Source organism: Psammomys obesus, unplaced genomic scaffold, assembly GCF_907164565.1.
Source record: "Psammomys obesus unplaced genomic scaffold, mPsaObe1.curated_primary_1811, whole genome shotgun sequence".
Taxonomy (NCBI): domain Eukaryota; kingdom Metazoa; phylum Chordata; class Mammalia; order Rodentia; family Muridae; genus Psammomys; species Psammomys obesus.
Genome location: NW_026586589.1, coordinates 7,722,474 through 7,741,702, shown reverse-complemented (window position 1 = coordinate 7,741,702; position 19,229 = coordinate 7,722,474). Strand labels below are relative to the sequence as shown.

Below are 19,229 nucleotides of genomic sequence, written 5' to 3'. Positions count from 1 at the left end.
AACAGCCCTTTAGCTGCCTAGACTTTCCATACACTAAAAGGGTATTCCAGAAACCTTTGATGAAGCATGAGCCAAATGCATGAACGTGAAATCTAACTGCTGTGTAAAAAGTTAGGCTTCTGAAACATTAAAACATTACCTGTCTGCCTTTATACAGAAATCACATTTGTTCCCCTATAGCTATTCTATATATCCTTAACGTAATTTTCTACATGGACATTTAAAACGGCAGAACAAGAGAACAGCTTTGAATAAAGTAGGATTTGCTAGTTAGGGAGAATGAGCACACTGCATTCCTGTTAACATTTTTATTTTTCAAGATAACAGGAGTTGTATACAAATGACAGTAGACCCTTGCCTCTTTATTTTTATCTAAATAAAAGATAACTCAAGATGAATTCTCAAGAAAAAAAAAAGCTATATACATAGGGACTATATCTTCCTTCATCGTCTACTTGGAACCAGTAGTTGTGTTGCTGTCATAGAATCAGGAAACAGGTTGTGGTAAGTTGGAAGAGGTACATAGGCTGCTGTTATCATTTTACCTGTAGAAAAAAAGAAAAAAAAAGCTGAGTAAGCCATTTTTACTTAATGCTAATCATGTTCAACATAAAGTTTGTGTAGAAGTCACTCACCAGCAAACCACCTGCCATGCAATGCATTGACAGCAGCAATAGCTGCAGCAATTGATGGGCACTTCACATAAACATTGCCCTAAAGTGCAAAAAGGGAAAAGAAAAAAAAGCAAAAAGCGGTTGTAAGTGAATGTTCACAAGTATATACAAGATGTTTTCAGAAACTTATTCTTGATCTATATTTCTTCTTTTAGAATCCCCCTCCTTTTACTTTCAATTCAAGAGTAAGAAGGTGTAACAGTTACTAGGAAAACGACTGCAAATTAGCTGAACTGTAACACCTCATCAAATTTTCACTATTTTGAACTTGTCTTTGTTTCGGAGGGTGTATTTAGCTACCACATTGAAATTCCTTTCTATTGTAACCACTAAAAAAGCATAATGGTGCATTCCTATATTAAGTCGCAGCACATGGGAGAGTAGGTCAAAAAGAGCTACAAAGTCATGCATAAAACAATGCACTAAAAGGAAAACCATAAGGGAATGTAGTGACCACCACATACACTAATTGTGTGAAGAGTAAGATACAGAACAGAATTAATAGATACTGAAACTGTTTACTTGAAAATAAAAAATGTGCATACGGCTTTAATCCCAGCTCTCTTGGAGGCAGAAGCAGGCAGATCTCTGTGAATTCAAGGACTGACTTGCCTGCTTTAAAGAGCAAGTTCCAGGACAGCCAGGGCTGTTACAAAAATAAACCCTCTCTTAAAAAACAAAAATCCAAAATACCTGAGCTGAATTCTTGTCAACATAAATATGAATAACTCCTCCGTGTTTATTACATTCTTCAATCACATCATCCTTAATCTCTGTATCCCATCCAACTTCTTCTTCTCTGTAAGAAAGTAGCAAAAATGATGAAATTACATTCAGGTAGTAAAAGTACTAAGTACTAAGCCAGGGAGATCTATTATTCAATTAGTAATTGAATAAGATAAAAAATTTAAAAAAGTTCTAATATTTAAATGATAAAAGAAATTTCCAAAAGAAAATGTAGTGTACAGATATAAACGGAGGGCAGCCCAGAAGACAGACAGGTTTACAGCCTGCATGGACCACAGTTACTGACTGATCACAAAGTTACCCCTGAAAAATAAGACCTTGTAATAGTAAATAGTGGTATAACTGCATGGCATGTGGTACCCTACGTATAAACACCACTATAGGAAAAATAAATTCCTGTAAGAAATTGGATGGATTAGACGGGTAGTACCCAGGGTCAGTCTCCAGCACACAACCATCCTTATAGATAGTTCCAAGGGATCTGATGCCCTCTTGTGACCTTCCTGGACACTGATGTGATACACTATATACATACATGAAGACAAAATCATACATTCTCAACACAAACAAAAAAAACAGGAATAAAGAAGTGGTGGTAAGAGACATGATAGAAACATACTTACGTTTGAGGGTTAAACATGTTAGAAAGTTGGAAACACTGTGTTGCAAGTGGTTGAACAGATGCAGCTGCAGCTAAGGCTGAGGCTAAAAAAAGAAGAAGAAAAATTAGTTTCATTGAAAATGTGTAAATATCCCTGGACAATTAACTAAACTCAACCCTACCAAACAGTGGTGGAGATATTGTAAAAATCACCTTCTTTAACATGACATAAAACAGTTGCGCACACCATGATAGAATAGTTAAGCCAAGCAGGCCTGCCTTAAATCATCTTTAGCTTAACTTATAATAGGCAACATTATGTATAAACATTCACTATTTAGAAAATGAGAATAGGAAATAATGCACATACACGTCTCATACAGTTGTAAATAAATGTCTCTAAAAATTTCAGAAGCTGCAGTGTGAGCTTAGCTGTTGGAGTGTTTGTCTAGCATGCTGAGTTTGAGCCCAGCAGAGCAAAAACTGGGTCCACCTAGAATCTTAGCCTGAGACAGGCAAATGCAGGAGGAGCAGATGAGTTAGGCAAACATGGCAAATTCTAGGTTAGACAGCAATATATGAAACCCTGTTTCTATAAAAACCTTCTACTTTAAAAAGGGGCAAAATTGTACACTCTTTTAACACCAGAACTTTGGAGGAAGAGTTAGGCGCACCTAAGATTTCTGTGTAAGCCTGGGCTACAAAGTGGGTTCTAGGACAGCCAGGACTACACAGAATGACCAGATCTCAAAATGAAAATGGGAAAAAAACAAAACCACACCTATCAGGGTTTGAGGACACACTAAATCTATTAAAAACACCACCAACCAACCAAACAAAATCAAAAACCCTCCATACAAATTATCCTATAAATGAAATGGGAAGAGACTAAATTTATACTGCAATGATAGGAATGATTATAAATGCAGTTATTGGAAAGTGCAAACACCCTTCACTTTTTCTTTGTTTTGTCAGAAACATATAGTTATATTGTTTTTTTAAGATATGTAACACCCAGAGTGGTGGTGCATGTCTTTAATCCCAGCTCTCAGGAAGCAAGGACCTGTAACACAGAGAAACCCTGTCTCGAAAAACCAAAATAGTAAATATGTACAGATTTTTTAAAAAAAGATGTGCATATGAGTAAATATTCAGAACAACGCAGGTAACTATGCAGCCTGTGAAATTTTATTTCTATCATATATATATATACAGTTACCTGTTGCCCTCAGAGGTCATAAGAGTATGTTAAATACCCCAACATTTGCCATATACTATTGTAAGCTATCATGTGGCTTCTGAGAAACAAACCTAGGTCTTGAAGCAAGCAGCTTACATTCTCTGAACCAAAGAGAAATCTCTCACCTTTCTTTTCAAAACATGAACTGTACTATGATTAACTTTAAAAGACAGGGAAAAGTGTTCCCCCAAAAAATAAATGAATAAAAGAAACATTTTAAATGATTTCTGTATGAGCAAAAAAAAAAAAAACAAAAAAAAAAAAAAAAAAAAAAAAAAAAAAAAAAAAAAAAAAAAAAAACAAAAAAAAAAAACAACAAAAGCTTACCTATGGTATGAATATAATATTTTGAAAATACTGGGCACTGCTATAGTGAACCTTAAAGCATACATGTCCATACTTAAACATTTTTCCATGTTAGATGCTGCAAAGAATTCTATTTGGTGTTCTTTAGGTTTGGGTTTTCTCTGATTAAGACAGGGACTGATGTCACTCCAGTTTTCACAGAATTACAAAAGATGATATTATCAGCTGTTACAGAACTCACCGTAATCATATTATCTGACCAAATCCCATTCCAATGCATAACAACAAACAGCTATGGATACAATAATTCATTAAGAAATCAAAGACGAAGCCAGGTATGGTGGTGCACCTGTAATCCCAGCACTTCAGAAGGCAGAGGCTGTTGGACCTCTGTGAGTTCGAGGCCAATCTGGTGTACAAAAGGAATAAAGGACAGCCAAGTCTACATAGAGAAACCCTGTCTCAAAACAACAACAAAAAAGAAATCAAAGCCAAATGGTGGTAGCATATGCCTTTAATACCAGCAATCTGGAGGCAAAGGCAGGTGTATCTCTGTGAGCTCAAGGCCAGCCTGGTCCACAGAGCAAGCCCCAAAACAGCCAGGGCTGTACAGAGAAATCTCAAAACAAAATAAAATGAAAATATAATAAATAAAAATTCTGGTAGAATTACAAATGCTTTTCCTTCTGAGAATTAAGAAGCCTTGTATTTCCTTCTATGAACAAGTATTACTTGGCAGAGTCGAAGTCCTAGCAAGCTAACTTACAAATCTAGGGTAGAACTACTTAAGAAATACAACATAAATACATCTTTAAAAAAAATAATATCATCAACCCAATATATGTAATTAAAAAGCCCCAGTATCTAGGAGGCAAAGTAAAGCAGACCAGCCTGCGCTACATAGTTCCAGGACAGTCAGAGCTACACAGTGGAACGCTGTCTCAAAACAAAAACAAGTATGCATAACTAAAAAGTTAAGAAAACTACTGCGCAACTACTGATTATGAATACTACACATAAAGCAAAATACAATAGGATTATTGTAGCTAATGAGTAATAGTCTTCTAATTACTACTCTTGACAAAACTGCTGATCATGGAATTCTTAAACTTAAAATACATTTAATTTCCATCTAAAATTAGTATGTCATAATTACTGATATGAAATCACAGACAGTAGGCCATGATTTCAAGTCTTGGCCAGATACTACATGCCAATACAAACCAATCAGTATAACATTATCAAATAATTCATTGGACACAGAATTCTAAACTTAAGTAACTTTTTGATAAAGATTTATTCATGTATTATATGTATTATGAGAGCTATCTTCATATACATCAGTAGATGGAATCAGATTCCATTACGGAATGGTTTTTGGGAATTAAATTAAGGACCTCTGAAAAGGCAGCCAGTGCTTTTAACACAAGGGCCAGCTCTCCAGCCCTTAAGTAATCTTAAGACCAGGCACACCTTTCATATTCTAGATCTGGTGTGGTAAATACTGAGAATATTTCACTGTCTTTTATGTAAACTTTATAGGTAGATAAAAGCATGACAGAAATCCAGAACAGAGTTCTTGGTCCTGCCTTCTTATTTATTTACTTATTTACTTACTTACTTATTTATTTATTTATTATGTGTGCAATGTTCTGCCTGCATGTACGCCTGCATGCCAGAAAAGGCACAACATCTCATTATAGATGTTTGTGAGCCACCATGTGGTTGCTGGGAATTGAAGTCGGACTTCTGGAGGAGTGGTCAGTGCTCCTAACCTCTGAGTCATCGCTCTATCCCTGGGTCTTGGTTTTTTAAGTGTCAAGGACAACACTAGCATGCTAGGCCAGCCCTCTACCAGGGTATCAAACAACTAAAGCTAAGACTGAAAAAAAAATTCAAGCAATACACAACAAAAATAACAAGCAATTTTATCTTCTTTGAATATTAATTCATTGTTACATTTAAATAGCTCAAAATAATGGCAAACTCTATCCAAAGCACAGATTATATTTCAAAGACAAAAAGATGAAAAATATAAGTAACTCACCTTCGGTCTGTTGGGAAAGTCGTGTTTGCAAATCTATAACAAAAGAGAATTCTACAGCTCAGTGCAGGAACAATGAAGAGCCTCAACTAACAGGGTAAATGTCAGGAAAGCATTAATAAAAGAGGACTTCAACAGCAGGGTTTATTAAGATAAACTTAGTAAAATCTGGCAGCAAAACCTCCTTCCCCATTCCTCATTGATAAGGCTTTGGGGCCTATTGTTCCCTCTTATACAAAAAAAATCACTCACTTTTCCTCCTATTCCTAGCATATCCCTTCCCTATCATACATGCTGTTTCACTGATACTACACCTAGAAATGGGAAATGGGGAAAAGGGAGCAAACCAGTCAGAAAATATATTTAAATACCCTGATTGAGAATTCAATTCCAAGTACTTGGGTAATAAAATTTTATAATGGTAGTAAAAATTCAGTATTTCAGGTTATTTTAAAACTGTAAGACCATGTTCACTAACTGACAATTCAGCATTAAACAGAAAGACACTATTCCAATGCCTTGGAATTTATCTTTTAAGAACTTCTTAGATTCAACCTTGTCAATTATTTCTATAAGACATTGACAATTTGATCAATTTTAACATTCTCACCTCCTGTGAAAATTAGTGTTTCTATACAGGAAAGCATATTAAGCAAATCTTACATGTAAATAAAATTTGCAAGGGCTGGCTGGGAAATAAATCAAGCACCTATTAGGTGTGCTCCAAGCCTTTTATCCTAACAATTACAAGGTTAAGACAGGCAGCACTCTGAATTGAGGACAGCCTGATCTATGTAAGAAATTTCAGTACAGCCAGGTTTACATCATTACGAATCCTTGTCTCAAACAAATAAAAAACAAAATCTAATATTGCTATAAAGCTATCATAGCTAATATAACACTGAAGTTCAATTAGGGAAAGGAAAAGACAATAAAACATATTAAGAAAATCTAAACCACTGTTGTATCTAGAGGCATAATAAATTACCTCACCTCAAAATAAGAAAATGCAATTAAAAGACACAGGATGATTGTTCCTGGAAACATGTCAGTGTAACAAGTGTTCATAATGCCTTCAGGGACCAGAAAAAGGCACCAGATCCCTGGAATAGCAGTTACAGATAGCTGAGAGAATGTTAGGTGGGTGCCTGAAATAGAACCTGGAAACCCTGGAAGAGTGCCTATTGCTCTTAACCCTTAATCCATCATTGCAGCCCCTACACGTCAAAGTTTTAGTAATAACCAGCATGACCAATCACTCAAATCTACCTATAAACCTCAGGTGGGCTTTGAACCCATTACCCCAGAAACACAGACTAATTTCAAACCTAACTTCATTTAAGTGACGTGAATTATAGCTGTGAGAAGACCTTGTCTAAACTAACACTATTATCACTCCTATAAAAGTAGGAAATAAATGTTTTCTCACCTCTCTCTAGTATGATGGTCAACCAGTGGGTAACTACCACGTGGGAGAGTTGAATGACCCTTTCACAGGTGTCACCTAAAGCTACCCTGCAGGTATTTATAACATGATTCATAATTTTATCATCGGCGGTCACCACAACATGAGGAACTTATTAAAGGGTAGGAACGTTGAAAGGTTGAGAGCCACTGCTCTAGTGGAATGAATACCTACAACATGACTGAGCATTTTTTTTTCCAACATGAAAATGTGGCCTTGAAAAAAGGAAACATGGCTCTCTCTCTCTTCTCCCTCTTCTACTCCCTGATTCTCTCTCCTCCCTCTTCTCCCTTTTCTCCCTCTCTCTTCCTCTTCTGCTCCCTCATTCTCTCTCTTCCTCTCTTCTTTTCTCTGTCTCTGCTCCCTTCTCCCCCCTTCCCCTAATAAACCAATAATAAAAATAAAAATAAAAGAAAAAAGGAAACATGTTAAATAGTCCTTTATTTCTGGAAACAAGGACTCTCTACACATAACCCTGGCTATCACAGACCAGGCTATCTCTGCCTCACAATAATTATTTTAACTTTAAATTACAGTTTTTGAAGACAGGGTTTCTCTGTGTGTAGCTCTGGCAGTCCTAGAACTCTCTCGGGAGACCATGCTGGTCTCAAAACTCACTGAGCTCCGCCTGCCTCTGTCTCTCAAGTGCTGGGGTTAAAGGCATGAATCTATTGATCAGCCTTTAATTTTTTAAGATTTATTATGTGTACAGTGTTCTGCCTACATATACATCTGTATGCCAGCAGAGGAAAACGATGGTTGTGAGTCACCATGTGGTTGCTGGGAATTGAACTCAGGACCTCTACATGCTCTAGAATCAAGGCCAGCTCTCTTGACCTCTGAGCCATCTCTCCAGACCCAGCCTATTACTTTTTTTTTAATTTATTTATTATGTATACAGTGTTCTGCCTCCATATAACACCTGTACACCACAAGAGGGTACCAAACCTTATTATAGATGGTTTTGAGCCACCATGTGGTTGCTGGTAATTGAACTCAGGACCTTTGGAAGAGGAGCCAGTGCTCTTGACCTCTGAGCCATCTCTCCAGCCCTACTTTTTAAACAATAAAAGCTTATCTTTATTTCTATGTTGTTATCAATGAGTATATGCTGTGTGTGTGGATCCCCTGGAACTAGAGTAAAAGTGAATTGAACTGCTGCCCCTTGAGGTGACTAGAAACCGAAGGGAAACAATTAGACGAAATCACATCCAGCTGCTTAGCAGCTGCTTAGCATCTTAACCTCGGTACTCCAGAGTGTTTCTGAAATGAGGTCACTTCAATTACAGAAAGCAGGACTGTGTGACTACTGATTCACAGAAATTGTAAACCACATACTGAGATTTCAAGGTCAGGAATATGGTTTAATCAAAAATCAGGGCCTTTCTTAATTTTAGATGTGTAACAATGTGAAGACAAAGGGCCCTTCCAAAATTATTTTAAATATGTGCACAGGCATGTATTATAGGTGTGTATCTGAACAAATCTACAGTCAAACTGTAAGATTCACTTGGAATGGGACTTAAATGAAGAGTGAAACGCAATCTCAAGTCTCACTCCAACATCTTAATAGCAATATAAAAATTTGTTTTAGCATATGCAAAACATGTGCAAAGGCATAGCTCTCTGGCACATTTGGATTATTAATAATCTAAAGTGTAACAAGGTGTTAATTTCCAAAGAGCATAGAACAGAAATTTTCTGGACATCTGTGGTATAAAACATTAATGTTTAAAAAAAGGGGGCTCATTCTGTAGCCATGAATCATGGTAATGGTTCCTGATATCCGCAATGTTGGTATCACAAAGTCCTCACCATCACATCTGGCTAAAATACCTCATTTACTGTATACTATTCTATCTATGACATCTCAAAAATGAAACATTACCTTAGCTGCTGGATTAATGACTATTTAGTTTCTGTTTGTGTTAGCCTTTTGTCTACATGTATGTCTATGCTTGTGTACACTGTGACCTGAAGTGTCAGAAGAAACAGATGTGCTGTTACTGGAATCATCAGAGGTTTCTGAGCACAGTTGAGGAACCTATAACTGGGCTAAGTTAGAGTTCTTTGTTATATTGCTTTGTCAGGGTACCTTACCATAGAAAGAGGGGAGGGGGGGATCTAAATAAGCAGCTTTCTCTGTATTACTAGTAATGTAACTATTTAAAAAACTCTGGGAACTTTCTAAACATTAACAGTAATGACTCAAACTACACTTGAGACATTGATACAGTCTCACAGGGTACACTCTGGCAATTACACACTAAGCCATACTTATTTTCAATCCTTAAGATGATAGAAGTACTTAATGAATTGAATTCTCAGTTAGTCCTTTGAAATGCAAAAAAATTTGGCATATTTTCGAATTAGGTGAAAAAAACAATGATTTCAAATTAGAAAAGATTCAATTCCTACCTGCCACAGCGCCAAATGCCAAAGAGCCACTCATTTGTAAAGCTTGCTGTGCTGCTGGTGGTATCTGCAAACCAGTACCTGTGAAAAAATTTCTTCAAGTTCTTAGTATGTTAACACCAGAGAAACCAAACTTTGGGAAAACTACACTATGTAGTCAACTCACAAATGCGAGGAAAACAATTCCACACTAAGACCTTCCCAGTTCCAAAGGTGATAACCTGCAATCTTTGTTACCCTCATATTAGCACAATAAAACTTACTCCGCTCAAAGTGGTGCTCTGACCTCCAACCCATGTTATGGGATTAGTACACCCTCAAAATGAGTAATTACTTTTGTAAGCCAATGTAAGCAATCACAAGTCATTTCTTTTTTTTATTTATTTTTTTCTTTATTAATTACACTTTATTCATTTTGTATCCCTCCCGACAAGTCATTTCTTATTGAGTCTGATATTTTAAAAACATCAATAAAATAACTAGTATTTCAGCATACCATAAGGTCAATAAAATATACAATGTACTCCTATAAATAAAAATGAACTCCCAACTAACACAATCTCTTTTCTATTTGGTACTTTTCAAGCTAGCTTTCCTTTTCCCCACTCTATCCATGTTAAATCAGTAACTACTGAAAACTTACCCTCTGCAAGTCTCGCCATTAACTGCAGGCGACCAGTTGTTCCTAAGTCAATCCCCGTCCTTTCTAATTCATCGCTGTCCAAAAACGAGCTAGCACTAGAAGCATCGGTTCGTTCGGTAACATGACCAACTTTCATTGGCCTCCCAGCTAGTTCAAATCCATTAAGCTGCTCCAAAGCCTTTTTGGCACATTCTGAGTCAGAAAACTAAAAGTCAACAGGAATTTGATTAATTTGCATTCATATGACTACAGTGAAAAAGTACCTTCATAAATCTTATACCAATCAAGTATAAAAACTCTAATAAATAGTGTAAATGTAAAATTAAGACTATAAATTTTGCAAATGATGATAAAAGATAGCTTACCAAAAAATGAATTATCAAAACCCCTTTCATTAATTTTTAGGCCAGTTTCACTATGTTACATTTCCAAATTCACTATTTAGAGCAAGCTGTCCTTGGGAATCCAACTACTTCAGCATCCCAACTGCTGGGATTAAAAGTGTGACAACATGGCTGGAAACCTAGCTGAATTTATAAAGGAATCTATGTGCCCAGATTGGAAAAGGACAGTAACCTAAAAACTTAAGACACTTTTAACAGAACCCCCCACACTAAATGTAACAAATTTTTTTTTCAAAAATTTCAACTTCCAAGTTCCTTTTCACAGTCCTACATTATTATCACACCACCTCTTATGAACAACATTAATCAAGCTTCATTTTCTTTCCATATAAATGTTTCAGGGGTCTGGAGATATGGCTCAGTTAAGAGTACTTGCTACAGAAGGCTAGAGATGGCTCAGAGGTTAAGAGAACTGTCTGCTCTTCCAGAGGTTGAGTTCAATTCCCAGCAATGCCCCTCAACAGTTATCAACCCTAGGTCACCCTTGACTGTAAATCTTCACTATAATGTATGGTGGCTCACAACCATCTGAGATCTGATGCCCTCTTCTGTTGTGCAGGCGCACATGCAGGCAGAGCACTGTATTCGTAATAATAAAAATAATAATAATAAAGAGAGAGAAAAAAAGGAGTACTTGCTACTCTTTCAAAGGACCTGAGTTCAGTCCCTAGGATCCACCCTTAGTAATTCCAATCCAGATTATCTAATGCACTCTCCTACCTCCAGGGAACCTGTACATATGTGGCATACAACAATACACATACAAATAAACAAACAAACAAACAAATAAATTTAAAAGAAAAGAAAAAAGTGTCCAGGAATGATGGCACATCATCTTTAACTCCAGTAATTGGTGGGTAGAACTCTTTTCTGTCTGAGGTAAATAATTAAATCTTGTTGTAGGAGTGGGTATGGGAAGTCTTGACATCCTCTCCTCCAACTCCTGAGTGGTAAGATCAGAATATTGCTACAACTGTCTCATGATATAAAAAAACAAAACAAAACAAAACAAAAACCAACAACCCACTACTAATTAGAATTTATAACCCTAACTCTTGGTCACTTAACAGTTTTGAGATGCAGAAAGATACAACTCTACCCATGTATATGGGCCTGGATTAGCAACCCCAGTAAACTCAAGACCACCAGGAATTCAAAGTCATATAAAATACAAAAAGAGCTGAAGGAGCCAGGTCTAATGGGACACATCTTTAACCCCAGTTCTCAGTAGGATAAAAATCTATCAAGAGTTCAAGGCCAGCCTGGAATGTACAAGGAGTTCCAGGGCTACAGAGGCACAGACAAACCCTGTCCCAAAATAAATAAGCAAGCAAGCAAATAATTAAGTAGTTCATAGCCTGGACTGAGAATCTGTCTCAGAAGACAAAAAAACACAAGGAAAATGTTTTAACATGAGAAACAATATAATCTATAACAAATAAAAGCCACACACACAAACCCAATATTAATGTTACAGAGTACAAAGTTAAAATGCTCCCAATTACATTCTTTTTGTTAGTCTCTCATTTGATTTTATTTCCTCCCTTCAACCATGTGATATTCTAATTTTCTTTTAACCAGTGGGTCTGTAAACACAGGCTTATCCTTCCCATTTACATGTAAAGCAGATAGATGCCACTTCTTAAAATGATAGCACCATGGACCCTCACCAAACCCAAGTCACCCTTTAACTGTAAATCTTCACTATAATGTATAGCTATTTTACTGAATCCTAATCCAAACTTTTAACTTTTTTATGGCTTACATAATTTTTTCCATGTTTTTCACATACAAACATTTCCTGACCAAAATATAACATATTGTGAAATCTTATGTATGTATTCATAGTTGGTCTGATAGAGCACAGCGTTAATCCTGGCATTTGGGAAGCCGAGGCAGACAGATCTTTGTATTCTAACCCAGCCTGGTCTCCAAAGCAAGCTCTAAGCCAGACAAAGCAACACAGTGAATCCGTGGTGCCACAAATAAACATCTACTCCAGGTGCCTGATGCCACAAACAGATAGATGATTTTAGTTATTCCAGGGACTTTAAACAGTGTAATGTGTGGTACCATCCATAACTTATCTGAAATGTGAATTATATCCCCAAATTACTAAGAAACAGAGACAAAAACAAAGACAGGAGTAGTGAGAGCAGCAAGTGGCACATGACTAGTAAAGCTTATTGAGAAGCTGCATTTGGTGCCAAAAACAGAATGAAGTAGTTTATGATGGCAGATAGGTTTACAATAGTCAAGCTGGCACTTTATAAACACTCTAATGCTTTAACTACATAACTGGTTACAAGACCCCTATAATACCAAGGCAATCATGGATGTGGCTGTTAATTCTGCCAGGTATAGTAGCTTAAGCTTTAATTCTCGGACCAAATGCTAATATTGTAGGATCACATGACTTGAAAAGTTAGAATTCTCATAGATCTTCATTTGATAACAGTAAGAGTGTGCGTAAGGAGCCTGGTAAGGCAGTGTGTGCCTTTAGTCCTAGCACTGAGGAGGAAAATCAGGCCATCTGTTTGATACCAGCCCAATCTCCATGGAGAGTTACAATAGGCAGAGTTACACTGAGAGAAAATGTCAAAAATATTTGCATACTCCACTGGCAGTAGGATGTGATAGCGCTAGACTCTACGGGCCCCACCACTCACTAGCACATACCAAAACGGACACAGCACAGAGAATTAAAATACATTTTAAAGAAATATAGCTGTCTGTAAATCAAATCACCAATTCATTCCCAACAATCCTTAAGCAACACACAAAAACTGCTTGATGTAATAATAGATGACAATTACTTACTGTAATGAATCCATATCCCTTAGATCGACCTGTTTCACTATCCATCATGAGCTGAATACTCTCAATCTAAAATTTAAAGGCATTAAGTTAGACAAAATTACCCCTTGAGATAGTTTTAAAAAATTTAATGTGCTTTACCCTTATCGTCCGTCCCTAAAAAGAACAGAACACATTACAACTGTTCTTTACAAGCCAGGCATGGTAGCACAAATCAGGTAGCTAGCTCTCTTTGACTTAAAGGCTGGCCTGGTCTACAAAGAGTTCCAGGACATTCAGGGCAGCACAGAGAAACCCTGTCTCAAAAAACGCAACCCAAACAAACAAGAACCAATTCCCACAAATAAAATTTTTTGAATGCCAACACTTTTTTATTTTTGTTAGGATTTCCCACACTGGCAAAGAAATCCTGGCTGGCAAGTCAGAAAAAGAAAATGACTAAATTTACCCTTCCAAAAGGCTCAAAGATCCCCCGAAGCATATCTTCAGTTATGTTAAAGTGTAACGAGCCCACATAGAGCCGCATAGGTCCAGCACTTCCCTTTTGTAAATTGTTTGCCATTGCAGCAGCTCTGTTTTTTTCTGCCTATAAGAAAAAACAAAAAACCACATCCAACACTAATATAAACCAAAGTTCAAAACGCACAGAACAAAATAATTTACAGTAATCTTTAAAAATACACAAGTCATTAGAAAGCATTTGGTTTAGACAAAGTGAAATTGACTTATGCATAAAAAAGTTCTGTAAGGTGCCGTAAGATTTTATTAAAGTGCTCTTTATTATGTCTCCAACATTCTGCCTGCACACCAGATTACTATACAAGGTTGTGAGCCACCATGTGGTTGCTTGGAATTGAACTCAGGACCTTCGTATGAACAGCAAAGTGTTCCTAATCTCTGAGCCATCTCTACAGCCCCTGTAAGATTTTCAAAGGAAGAATGGTGCTGAGAGATGTACCACATACTGGATGTCATTAAGGGCATTAAATTGCAATATTAAAGTTGAGATGTGCAGGTTATACAAACACTCTACCATTGAGCTATAGATCCTCTGACCCTACGTTTTGCACTAAAAAGGTGATGTGTCAAAGGTCGTATTTTACCATTTTAATAAGGTTTAAAGTACATGGTAGTTACATAAAAAAATACATACTTTATTTCATACCTCAGTGAAATAAACAATAAAGCTAAAATAAACCATAGTAACTTGCCTTGTGCTATCGAGATAAATACAAAGGCTGTTTCCTGAGTATTTGTAAACATATTTAGTACTCATTAAAAGACATACCCAAATATAATTTGATACTTACAAGCCATTAACTTAATAAAAAAGGGTGTAAGAAAATCACATACCTAAAACATTTACCCAAGTAAATCATTGCTATTCTGCCTACATAAAAGCCATCTTTTTTTTTTTTTTTAATTTGTGAAGTGTTTTGCCTCTCTTGTGAGAAGAGGCCCAAAAGTAGCAGTCTCCTAAAAGCAGACTTAAGTGCCGAGGCATCTCCAAATCCTAGTAACAAGACCTTACTTTGCTAAATTCTCAACCTACACTCTGCTAACTGCTATGCACACATTGGTACAAAACCACTGACTAGTACTACTCTACAAGCCTTATGAATCACACTGATTTACCTTTTCTCATTGATTAGTTCTCTGAACCAATTTTATAATTAGGTCTGCTAGATAATGAATATATAGTCCTGGCTGCCTCACACTGACGGCAATCTGCCTGCCTAATCCTATGTGCTGATACTGCCATATGTGCTGCAGTATCTGGCTCAATAACTATATTAAGAAGTTACCTGTGATGCCTGTACTATAATTGGCACTCCTAAAACTCGTTGGCCAGTTAATCCGATTGCTAGAGGCACAGAACTAACATCAACAAATTCCACATAAGCAATTCCTTTGGAACGTCTTGAATTTCTATCAGAAATCATCCTCACATCTCGAACCTAAAATTAAAAAAAATAATAATAGTTACTATTCTGTAGTGAAATAGTCCAGAACAAACTACACATATAATTATTTCAACACATAAGAAACTTTATCAGAAGTCAGTCGCAATACATGTTTCTGTGGCTTAAACTTCACTGTGTAAGCTTGGCTGGCCTTACAATCACATAAATCTGTATACCTCTGCCTCGACTGTATAGAGTCAATGTCAGTCAGAATCAGGGTGATGGCACATGTCTTTAATAGAGCACTAATAAGGCAGAAGAAGGTGGATTTTAGCGTAAGGCCAGGATGTACTACACAGTGAGACTCAAAATCATTAATACTCAGGCATGGTGGCACATGCCTTCAGTGACAGCACTCAGGAGGCAAAGGACAGCCTGGTCTACAGAGCAAGTTCAAGGAGAGCCAGAGCTACACAGAGATACTCTGTCTTAAAAAAAGAAAGAGATGGACAAAACATCAAAACCAATCACAAAAATCCCACAAAAATTTCAGCATTTAGCCCAAACCTATGTTCAAGTAGGATTACATCATCCACCCAAAACTTGCTCCTAAAATAACAGATAATTTATTGGGCTGTCTTTGAGGAAAAGTATTACAGTGTGTAAGTTATAGGACAACTTTAGTCAGTCTATTCTCTATTTCACCATGGACTAGAGAGACGAAACTCAAAATTATCAGCCTTCCGTTTAAAGCAGCCTAAGACAACCATGTTTAGTTTTTGTTTTTCTGAAAAGCAGCACTCCTGCCTTACTTAAATCAGGAGTATGTGGGTGGTTTTCGTTTTCGAAGACAGGGTTTCTCTGTGTAGCTGTGGCTGTACTGGAACTCAGTCTGTAAACCGGGCTGGGCTCAGAAACCCGCCTACCTCTGCCTCCCTGAGTGGTTCAGGGATTAAAGTGTGCACCACCATACCCGGCTCCAATTATTTTCTTATGATACAAAAGGAACATGATGTGTCCAAAAATGGCCTGTAGTATCACAGTGTGTAAACAGTACCACTGGTTTGCAAAACCACAAGGCCAGAATGAAGACCCAATCAGTCTCATAATTATGAAAAGTCTTCCAAATTAAGTTATCTTCCTATCATTGTTTCCTCTTTATTTTTTACCTTTTTTGTAGGTTTTGTTGTTTTTTCAAGACAGGTTTCTCTGTGTATTCCTGAATGTCCTAGATGCTCATCTGTAGACCAGGTTAGCATCAAATTCTGCCTGCCTTTATCTCCCAAGTGCTGAGCCACCACTGCCTGCCTGGTCCCCTTTTATGAAGTGTGCAAAACTTCCTATTGCGATTATCCTTGGTTCCATATGAAGTTATTGCTAATGAGACAAGCAGGAAATATGGAAACTAGGACTAGGAGGAATGCAGCTGGAACTGACCCGGAAACCTCTTCCCTGAGGACTAGCTCTCAGTGTACTGGAAGGTGTTTAAACAAGCTGCCAAGGGAGAAAAGCAATCAATAGTCCTACCCTGCAGTGTTACCTACAAAACACAATGCTTATCAACATGAAGACTGCCCAAAAAGTGTAATGGGGCACTTTTGTACTAAGGATTAACCAACAAACAGCTCTCTAGTTGAACTCATACCTGACTGAAGAACAGAGAATTAATAATCCCTAACTGTACTGTAACTTACTAAATCTCCATGTCTGTTGAGACCATGGACCACAGAAGAGAACATTGCCACTTTCCTAAACCATTCTAACTTCAAACCACATTTTAATTATCTTTATACCCACCAGCAGGGGTAACTACCCTCCTCATCGCACATCAAAGCAGCTTTCTGCAGCACATAAGACCATTTCAGAAAGCAACCCATGATCAAAGTGAGAACTGCATAATTAGGTGAACACACCGAACTGGCTGCTACATCTGCAACATACGCCTACCCAAGGCGGGGACCATAATGAAAAGGTCTCATGAGAAACTGTAGGAGCTGGATGACCTCCTGAGACTATCTTCTGTGTATCACTCAGGAAACATCAACAGCAAAGCAAAGTAAACAGAGAGCACAATCTGTCTTCTCCTGATGAGGACCAGCTAGTTTTCTGAAACTAGAATACACACAGCGACCACTAAATGGACACACACACACACGCAAACATACACATTTAATAATATAATTAAAGCGAAAACGAAGTAAGGATAATACAATGTTCTATTTATTACAATAAATACACTCACTTTTTTGAGGACATTTTGTTGTTGTTTTTTTTCCCCCAAAAGAAAGGTTTTCTGTGCATTTCTGGCTGTCCCGGAACCTTCTTTCTAGACCAGGCTTTGCCTCAAACTCAGATCCACCTGGCTGTGGCCTGAGATTAAAGTCATCTGTTAAGACCTGCCTGACTACACAGCTCCTGTGTAGCTGTGGATATCCTTGAATTCAGAGATGGACCTTGTGTTGAAATTTAAGGTGCTGTGTCTCCATGACCAAATACAATGCCAATAACTAAAATCACCTCTACCAGCTTGTAGTCTTTAAATGTGAGGAGTTACCTTTCCTACTGTAGAGAAAAACTCTTCCAAATCCCTTGGTCGAATTCGTGCTGCCAGCTGCATGCAGAAAACTGTCCTTGCATCCCTTTCCTCTGGAGTTAGATTATCAATAGGTTCCCTAAAAGGAGAAAAAGCACAGAATTAACTTTGCAACTTTTTTAAAATGTGGGTACAGGGTCTAATGTAGCATACATACTTGGCCACAACCCCCACCCCATTTTTGTTTTTTCAGGGACAAGGTTACTCTGTGTAGCTCTGGCTTTCCTGTAACTCACTCTGTACACCAGGCTGACATCAAATTCACAGCATCCCAGCTTCCTATTCCATCCCAAGGACTGGGATTAAGGTATCTGCCAACCAAGTCTGGCACAAACTCATAAAACAAGGATGTTCATGAACATTTTTTAAATATTCTTACACTAACTGGCACATCTATGGTATGTTCGCATGTATATATATACTAGTGTACTAATTTCATGCAGGAGCCAATAAAGACCAGATCCTTAAAACCTGAGTTACAAATAACTCTGAGCTACCATGTAGGTGCTAGGAATTGAACCCAGGGATTGTACAATTAATGAGGATGCAGAACAACAAATTTTTATACCTTGAGGCAATAAATTTACATATTTTCAAAATTTGTGCACTGCTTGGGATTGAAGCCAACATCTGACACGTTAAGCAAATGATTTACACTGAGCTTTGTCTCCAGCCCTAAAATAATTTTTAAAATACACTTGAGCAAAACTATAAACAGAGAGATAAAATCAGTTTTTAAGGAAAAACATAAATTTAATTTTAAAAATTATTTTCATGTAGTTGTCACTTTTTTCAAGTAGAGTTTTGCATAGATTTTATATCTATTATCAAATGACCACAAAAAAAAATTAAAGCCTGTCTCCCGACAGCATAAAATTTTTCTGATAGTCATACTAAATCAGTTTCAATAGCATAAAATTACTGTCCCTTAAACACTAAAGTTGCATTATCTCCATATTAAACAGCCAATAAGCTGAATGACTAAAAAAATGCCAAAAACCCAAACAAAATCTGTGTAATGAATATGTCACAAATAATCAAAAAAACAAATTTAAAACTGTCAATTATCAATATCAGAATGAAACCCACAAAAAATAATTATGTTCCTATGGTATATAAAATGAAAGAAGCAAAAATTTGCTTTATCTGTTTACTCTACTCCAGCAGTCTTCTAAGTACAAGAATTACAACTGTATTGGCATTTTTTAAATGACTAAAACTAATACACAGAGCTATACAAGACTCGATGTTCTATCTCCTCCTAGGAGCTGACACATACCAGTACGAGATGACAAGAAAAAGCACAAGAATTACACTACCAATGTGGAACTGCTCCACTGAAATACATCTGGCATGTCAACAAAAATAAAAAAACC

General features: G+C 37.0%; 1 protein-coding gene across 2 annotated transcripts in view; it reads right to left on the bottom strand.

Annotated features, from left to right (window-relative positions):
* Positions 1 to 293: 293 nt before the first annotated feature.
* Rbm39 (RNA binding motif protein 39) overlaps positions 294 to 19,229 on the bottom strand; it is a 31,750-nt gene continuing 12,814 nt past the window's right edge. The window contains exons 7-17 of one of the 2 annotated variants that reach the window (XM_055602444.1): positions 17,815 to 17,932; positions 15,162 to 15,314; positions 13,805 to 13,942; positions 13,360 to 13,425; positions 10,136 to 10,340; positions 9,496 to 9,573; positions 5,616 to 5,666; positions 2,045 to 2,126; positions 1,368 to 1,473; positions 636 to 714; positions 294 to 545 (exon numbers count right to left, since the gene is read on the bottom strand). In XM_055602444.1, the coding sequence (XP_055458419.1) occupies positions 445 to 545; positions 636 to 714; positions 1,368 to 1,473; positions 2,045 to 2,126; positions 5,616 to 5,666; positions 9,496 to 9,573; positions 10,136 to 10,340; positions 13,360 to 13,425; positions 13,805 to 13,942; positions 15,162 to 15,314; positions 17,815 to 17,932 (1,177 nt within the window). In that variant the 3' untranslated portion in view covers positions 294 to 444. The remainder of the gene's footprint in view (positions 546 to 635; positions 715 to 1,367; positions 1,474 to 2,044; positions 2,127 to 5,615; positions 5,667 to 9,495; positions 9,574 to 10,135; positions 10,341 to 13,359; positions 13,426 to 13,804; positions 13,943 to 15,161; positions 15,315 to 17,814; positions 17,933 to 19,229) is intronic. The other variant, XM_055602445.1, reaches the window with a different exon arrangement.